This window comes from Propithecus coquereli, unplaced genomic scaffold (assembly GCF_000956105.1).
Source record: "Propithecus coquereli isolate 6110/MARCELLA unplaced genomic scaffold, Pcoq_1.0 Scaffold4, whole genome shotgun sequence".
In the NCBI taxonomy this organism is placed as follows: domain Eukaryota; kingdom Metazoa; phylum Chordata; class Mammalia; order Primates; family Indriidae; genus Propithecus; species Propithecus coquereli.
In genome coordinates, this window is record NW_012149729.1 from 12,074,970 (window position 1) to 12,083,587 (window position 8,618).

At 38.8% G+C, this 8,618-nt stretch overlaps 1 protein-coding gene across 2 annotated transcripts; it reads left to right on the forward strand.

Moving 5' to 3' along the window:
- Nucleotides 1-1,116: 1,116 nt before the first annotated feature.
- On the forward strand, nt 1,117-8,398 carry GPR85 (G protein-coupled receptor 85). Of its 2 annotated transcripts, none has more exons than XM_012652757.1 (3): nt 1,117-1,439; nt 2,669-2,786; nt 3,888-8,398. In XM_012652757.1, the coding sequence occupies exon 3, from the start codon at nt 4,058-4,060 to the stop codon at nt 5,168-5,170; it is 1,113 nt and encodes a 370-aa protein (XP_012508211.1). In that variant the 5' UTR covers nt 1,117-1,439; nt 2,669-2,786; nt 3,888-4,057; the 3' UTR covers nt 5,171-8,398. The 2 variants fall into 2 exon arrangements, with proteins under 2 accessions (XP_012508211.1, XP_012508212.1); XM_012652758.1 differs by having other exon boundaries at nt 2,672-2,786.
- Nucleotides 8,399-8,618: the final 220 nt, after the last annotated feature.

Below are 8,618 nucleotides of genomic sequence, written 5' to 3' on the forward strand. Positions count from 1 at the left end.
CAAAAAGCCAAGATCAAATAAGCCTATGATCTCAACAATTTGAAGCAATAGCTTTACATTTGAGAACTTATAGATGATATGAAACTTTTGTCAGCTATTAAGCATATTTTCAAAATCCCTGTTGATGGAAGATTCAGATTCCAATGTTTCCTCCAGTAGAGTTAATGAGCTAGATGGAAAATACCTCATTAATTTCTTGAGCCCCCTTGTGAGGCAAGAAAATGACATTCTCATATAACAGCTGGAAAAACTGAAGAACTAGTGAATGTAACTGTGCTCAATCACAAAGTAAAAAGATAGCTCTAACATACCCTGAGATATGGATATGAAAGAATATTACATACATGCATACCTCCACCCTTATTTTAAAGGAATCAATATCTGCTTCTTAAAGCATAAGGCAGTTAAACCTTTGGATCTTTGCCCTATACCTTTTGGCAGAGTAAATTATTGCTTCATGGCCTGGCAGTGCAGTCATCCTTTTAATTTACTTTTAAATAGCTTTTCCCTAATCCATACAACCTAACATTTGCCTAATCATGAATCTGCAAAGCAAACTTATTTGTCTCTTATTCTATAGATTTTTTTTTTTTTAGCTGTAAAAATTCTGGAAATAACTCTTTGCAAAGTACATAGAAACATTCATTGGGAAGTAAAAAAGAACAAATTGAATTGATTTGTATTTCTATAAAAATGAATTTGACATTTTACTTAGAGGTTGCATACTACCAAATAGTTTTGAGTTCTTCGGAATTCATCCGTTTTGCAAAAAGTGGAATGTTTTACTTGAATGGAAATGCCCTCGAGTTACTTCCAACATTGCTGTAGGATTGATTTTTCTAGATTAAAGGAATGCCAAAGTTAAGTGCCTTGTATGTATTTGAAAAAAAAAACACCAAATTATTATCCATTTTTTAATGGACTTAGGGAATCCAAAAACAAATTAGGGAAATTTAACATCCTTTCAGTATTACCAACATAAGGCTTTGTGTAACCACTGTGACATCAAGCTTCAAACAGAGAAAGCTTTACCTTGGCGTGTCCAATAGAAATACAATATGTAAATTAACCCATATTATCTGTATGCTGATTGGCTTGAGTTCCCCCGAATGTCACAATCTCACCACCCAGCAATGAGGTATTTTACTGCTGTCTCGAGATCAGATTATTACTGTAGAGGAGATTTTTATTTTTTCTGTTTCATTAACAGATTATTATAAAACAATAAGCATGGAGGAAGAGAAGCAGACGTTTAACACTGGGAATTAATGAAAGCATGTCTGCTTGGTTTTTAGGGGGCCAAGGGGTTGTTTAAAATCTTATGCCACCCCCACGAACAAAACTCTTCGGAAATGGTAAAATAAGACAATGCATGAATCTAGAGGCATCCCTAAGCACCCACGTGTCAGGCTATGTGGTGTCGGACCTTTTGGACTGGTGTAAGTTTTATGTATTCGTTTTATTCCTGGTATTTTTCATCCGTAATAACAAAGGGGGAAAAGGAAACTCATACATACAACTGCTTTGACATCACCAATCTACTGGTCAGCCGAACTTGCAAGAAGGGGAAAAAAAGGCTGTTGCTCAGTGGGGTGGAATGCCAGGAATAGCCATTTAAAATTTTTGTAAGCCTTCAGTCATATCCCTTAAGGTGGACTGGATGTAAATCATGTTGTAGTTGTCCTCTGAACTTAGCGTCCCCCTACTTATACGCATGTTTGCGTGCATTCGCGAACAGAAGATGACTAACAAAGACAGGGCTGCCCTAACCTGCTTCCCTTCTTCCCCATGGACAATATTTTTGACTGTGCATTTTAAAAATTTCTTTTCTTTCTTTCTCTTTTCCCCCATTCTTTCTCTGTCTCTCTCTCTCCTTTTTTTTTTTTTTTTTTCCTTTTCTTCCAGCTAACATGCAAATTCAAAGGTCAGCTGGGGAAATCATTTAAGAAGAAATCTAAAAGAAGCTTCCAATGTTTTGGACCACCCTAAAAGAAAAAGGAAGAAAATGTTTGGGGAAGGCGAGGATTCCGGGAAGCTGGGGAGGGGGCGGACGTCCCGGGCGCGGTGGCTTCCTCGTGCGCTGCCGTAGGGAAGAGGCTGGGCCTGAGGTCCTGAACGAGCCTTTCCAAGCCCCCGTTTCAAATGCGGGGAGGGAAAAGTTCAGAAGCAGCCATAAGGGACAAAGCTTAATTTTGTCAGCTGAACTGGACGAGGCATTCAGTAAACCCAGCCAGCTCTGGAGACGGGTAGGGGTTCCTGTTGGCTCCACAGAGGCTGAAGCAGCCCCTGCCGCCGCCCTCGCCACCGCCGCCGCCGCCGCCGCCGCGGCCCCTGCGTTACTGGGGGAGAGACGGTGCCGCTGCGACAGGGGAGGACGCGGCTGGAGCTCAAGGAGGCTCCAGCGCGCAGGCGCCGCCGAGCCCTGCCTGGATGCTCAGTCAAGGCACTAAGGAAAAAAAAAAAAATCAGCAATTTATAGAAAGAAGAAGCTATAGTCTGTCGGGATATCCAACACCAACAGGTAGGAGGATATACTCTCGGTTAAGTTTGGGGGTAGGGGGTTTGCACAGTGTTGATGAAACTGCAGGTTCACCGGGAAAGAGCCCTCCCTGAGGTTTTTTGACAATAAACTGCATAATGGAAGTACATTCAGACAATGCATCTTCAGTAGGGCTTATTGAGAGCTCCATTTCTGTAAAGCGTTGCAAGACTGAGGAATATCAGACTGAGAATCACCGGGAACGGTTCCCTTGCAGCACAGAAGCAATCTCTCTCCCCATCTTCGCGTATGTAATGCATGTCTCTCTCCCTCTCCCCCTCCTCCACTCCCCCCCCCATTATAAATCCAGGGGTGGCGGATTTCAGGTTTCGTAATGTTGCATGATGCGATCGGTATTTACCCGGGGATGTACCGGTGGGGAAATTAAAATCATCGAACGCAGTTTTGCCTGGGCTTCCATCAGCATATTTCGGGCAAGTGAGAAGTGGCAAAGGAAACACGCTTCGTGGGAATAACAGAGAAAGCCGATTTCCCTGGTGTTGCTCCCAGACACCTAGGAGACAATGTGCATTTTGCTTTTAAAATGAAGCCACTTGTGAGCAACAAAGATTATCGGTGTAAATGGGAAAGGCTTAATTGCCCAAGAAATACAGGTTCATGTTATATTCATTTGAATACAGGCAGCCAAGATTTACAAATGGAAGTGCATTATTCCTCTGGGTGTGTTTCCCTGGCCAATATTTACATTAACCATTTTTAATAATCATGTGGTTAAAGAGAAAAGATTTGCCAAAAATGGGGGGTGGGGTGGGAAAGGAAAGACAAAAGATTAAATCACATCAAATCTTGGGACAAGTTCCTATTAATTTTGAAATCTAATGTTGAAATTTTCCTTTAAGATGAATCAACAAATACTCTTATGCAGCATGAATAGTGGCACTTGAGTTAAAAGACATTTTGCACGGGTTCTTTGGATCCGTATCAGCAGAGAAGCTGCCTATGAAAAACTGACAGATACTAACAGACCTTAAATAAATGCAGGTAGTCTCCTCTCTGTCTCTTATTAGCAATCTTGTAGATTGCATTGGAATTCTAGTGATTAATTCCTGGACTGGCATATTTTACAACTGTGGAACATTTTATTCCTTCTCTCCTAAAGGTACCCAATCAAATGTCTGTTCATCAAAATAGGGACATTTTTTAATTCACCTAGCTGAGAAAATTAAGCAAGCCAATTCTCTGAAATCTCAAGCAAAAATACTTGCTAAAGCAAATAATAGTATTCAAAATTAAAACTTTATTTGCTTCCCCATAAATGAACAGCTTTATGTTAGCACTGACATCATTGCTTGTTAACTTAAGAACTGATAGCTCATTTTTTTTACAGATATTCTGATGGCAAATCAAACGGAAGAAAAGAGGAAGCATGACTGCAGATCGGATCAGTTCTCTTTGTGGATTACATTTTTAGTAAAATGTATGGATCTATCTTTTCCTTGTTCTTATATCTAGATCATGAGACTTGACTGAGGCTGTATCCTTATCCTCCATCCATCTATGGCGAACTATAGCCATGCAGCTGACAACATTTTGCAAAATCTCTCACCTCTAACAGCCTTTCTGAAACTGACTTCCTTGGGTTTCATAATAGGAGTCAGCGTGGTGGGCAACCTCCTGATCTCCATTTTGCTAGTGAAAGATAAAACCTTGCATAGAGCACCTTACTACTTCCTGTTGGATCTTTGCTGTTCAGATATCCTCAGATCTGCAATTTGTTTCCCATTTGTATTCAACTCGGTCAAAAATGGCTCATCCTGGACTTATGGGACTCTGACTTGCAAAGTGATTGCCTTTCTGGGGGTTTTGTCCTGTTTCCACACTGCTTTCATGCTCTTCTGCATCAGTGTCACCAGATACTTAGCTATCGCCCATCACCGCTTCTATACAAAGAGGCTGACCTTTTGGACGTGTCTGGCTGTGATCTGTATGGTGTGGACTCTGTCTGTGGCCATGGCATTCCCCCCAGTTTTAGATGTGGGCACTTACTCATTCATTAGGGAGGAAGATCAATGTACCTTCCAACACCGCTCCTTCAGGGCTAATGATTCCTTAGGATTTATGCTGCTCCTTGCTCTCATCCTCCTAGCCACACAGCTTGTCTACCTCAAGCTGATATTTTTTGTCCACGATCGAAGGAAAATGAAGCCAGTCCAGTTTGTAGCAGCAGTCAGCCAGAACTGGACTTTTCATGGTCCTGGAGCCAGTGGCCAGGCAGCTGCCAATTGGTTAGCAGGATTTGGAAGGGGTCCCACACCACCCACCTTGCTGGGCATCAGGCAAAATGCTAACACCACAGGCAGAAGAAGGCTATTGGTCTTAGATGAGTTCAAAATGGAGAAAAGAATCAGCAGAATGTTCTATATAATGACTTTTCTCTTTCTAACCTTGTGGGGCCCCTACCTGGTGGCCTGTTATTGGAGAGTTTTTGCAAGAGGGCCTGTAGTACCAGGGGGATTTTTAACAGCCGCTGTCTGGATGAGTTTTGCCCAAGCAGGAATCAATCCTTTTGTCTGCATTTTCTCCAACAGGGAGCTGAGGCGCTGTTTCAGCACAACCCTTCTTTACTGCAGAAAATCCAGGTTACCAAGGGAACCTTACTGTGTTATATGAGGGAGCGTCTGTAAATCTTTAGCCTTGTGAAACACTAACCTTCTCTGCTGAGCGACTGTGGCCCATAGCCATATCTTGAGAAGAAATTCAAGAATGGAATCAGCAGTTATAAGGATTTGGGCAACATTCTGCAATCTTTGCAATAGTTCACCTATAATCCTATTTTAAATCTCAGAGTGATCCTGCTGACTGCCGGCGAAGGTTTGTAATTAAGAAAGGACTGAACCACTGCCCTAAGTTTCTTTATGTGGTCAAAAACTAGCAAATGAAAGTAGCAGGTGCTAAGTATCAGTGCTAAATGCTGTGTATATCACTACTTATGAAAAAACATCAAAAAAAAAAACAATTAGCATTGGACATCTTAATAAATTAAGTCGACATGAGGTAAATGTGTTGATAAAAACTAATTTTAGAAGTTTGAGGACTTTAAAACATTTCATACTGTTATTGTTTTGCAAAGACTAAAATATTTGGGAACTTAAAGTACTGTAATCCACTAAAGACGTGCCATGAATTATTGGAATATCACACTTTAAAAACCGCCTTGTAAGTTTTGGGGAGCATTCCAAAGCAGTATATTGGTTCCAATTAGAGTTTCCTTTTTTTTTGTATTAATACATCACTATTTCTAAATACCACTTTCCTTATCTACTAGTGAAATTGCTAGCATTGAACTGTATTATGTGATTTTTGTTGATTTGGTATAAAGTTTTTCCAATTCATTTATATTTTACAAATGCTAGATATTGAACTGGGAGGCAACATTAATGGTACCAGCTGGTCATAATTGAACAGTTCTAATAATGCAGAATAAACACGTGTTGCCTTAAAGGGTTATCCAGTATCCTTCATCTTATTTAGCATTGGAGCAAATAGTCAGGGGAAATTGGATCGGTAACTGGTCGTGGTAATGCATCTGGAAGTGCATGGAAGATCATTTACTATTCCTTTTCCTTTTCCTCACATGGTTTGAAAATTAAGGTGCACATCATTGAAATAATGAGATTTTCTTCTGAGGTGTGCTACCCATTCTAGAGTGTTCTAGGAAGCAGGCAGTTGATATATGTTTATATTTTAAGTCAGCTGTCAAGGGGAGACCACAGCCTTAGTATGACATCCTGCACAATTTGTGAAGCATTTATTCTACCGAAGGCACAGTCTTGTTTATACTTTCTGCACATTCAGTGTATTGGTCGTTTAAATTATTTCAGTTTAACTTGTGAAAGCTTATAATATGATTTCTGGTATTTTAGAAATACATTAGAGTCTGTGAGTCTCATTCTTTAAGATACAAATGTGTGAACTTCAATATAAAGTTGCATTTGCCAAAATTTATCCGTGTAGCCTGTTAATTTTCTTGAAATAAATTTTACATTTTTGGCATATAACAATTTTTCTTAAAATCTGGGAGGCAAGCACAAACTAGGAAAACTAGCTTTATTGTGATTTCATTTTTGATTTTTGATTTTTGTAGCTACTATATTCTGGAACTGGAAATGTATGAATGATAGTGAACATAAAGTTGATAAACTGACATAAGATCTGTAAAAGCATTATTTGGTAGCTTATCATAATCATCCTTCTATTTATTCTTACATACCAGTAATATTTAGAAATGTATACCTCTTTAGTTGGTTGGTTCAGAATTTTAATATAAATATTACATTTTAATTTAGAGCATAGTACTGTAGAAATTTGGGCTCTAAATATATAACTTGTAAGAAGAATGGTTTATAATATCATTATGACAAAACCAGAAAAAGTTATTTTTGTTTGCTTTCTGTTTTTTTGTTTGTTTTGTTTTGTTTAGTGTGGGCTTTCTTTGGTATTTGAAAAATAAGATTAGGAATCTAATTGAACAGAATTCCTTATTGCTATAGTACTTCTGTAAAGAGAATATTAATATAAATATAAATAAGGAAAAATAATGAACTGTTTCAATGATATATGCAACTATTCAGTTTTGCTCATATAATGACAGCTCAAGCCATGATTTAATGAGCACTCTGACCTCATTTTTACTCTATGCCAAAGCTGAGTGGCTCTAAGATAAAGTTTAATGCACAATAGTGAATAGGATCTAGCAATAAAGTCTCCCTGTTGGTACTAAAATTATTATCTGAAATACAATAAAAGAAATGTTATCAAAAGATGTTCTGATAACATTATGTTTCTAACTCAAAAAAATTTATAATAGAGACATAACTGCAGTGATTATGCTTATGGATAATTTTGCTTAAAGGTTCAAATATCACCAGCAATCAGTAGAATATTCAGCAATAATCTTGAAGTCAGAGAGAACAGGTTTTGCCAACACTAGCCTCTATTGCACAGATGAGAAAACTCAGGCATGGATTAAGGGGTGAGGAATTGAGGAGTCAAAGGAAGAGCCAATTAAAGCTGCCTGACTCCACTTAGCTATGTGGAATAACTTTTGTAAGTCACCTGCTCCAGTGATCTGTGAGTAAGGCTGGATTGTAGTGACTTTCACTTTAGCCTACTCCTGACTAACGTGGCATTTACAGGTCAAGGAGGAAGCAGTGGACAAGAGCCATCCCCAGTAAATTAATGCCATTTGTACATGAATGAGTAATAGTAGTAATCATACAAAAAAGGATGCTTCGATGTCTTAATGACCAAATCATAATATCTATTTTGGCACCCATTCCAATATTTAATGTTATTGATCTTCAGCCCATAAAAATACATTTCCCCTTGTGTGTGTGTGGAGGGGGTCCAACTTCCCTGGCGGAAAAACCGTTTATCAATAATAATGTGTCCCTCTTGGACTAATTACACATCTGAGCTGAACAGTCTTTAAATTGTTTTCCATAATAGTGGTGATGCGTTTGCATGGATGCATGTGTCCCCACTATCTCACTGGGTTCCTTTTGTGTATAATGAACTTATTTGTGGGATGCCTGGCTGAAGCTAGGTATTCAGTCTATGGCTGTGGAATCCTCTGCAGATATTAACGAAGGCAGAAGGAGGTGAGAAACTTGCCAAGTTCACCGGAGAGGCTCCATTTAAATAAAATTAACAAAATTAACCATAGTGATTAAATGAAAAAAATCATTTGTAGATAGGACAACCTATTGACTGAATTATCATTTTCAGATATTAGTTGGTTGAATTTCAACACTGGCATTTTCCACAAAAGTCATTTTCCAACGACAATTTGTCGTTGTTAACACTTGGATATGGCCATTTCTCCATTGCCTCTACTTCCACAAATGCTACCTGAATTGTTTATTCATTTATTTATTTGTTCAACAAATATGTGTTGGGCACTGGGCTTGGTGCTGGGGGCATAGTGGAAAACAAAGTAGAAGAGTCTCTCATTGAGATTTCTTAATCTAGTGGGAAAGAAACAATAAACATGTAGCATTAAAGAGTTGTGAGTATTAATATAGTCAACATTCCTAAGACATATTTATGGCCCTACGGT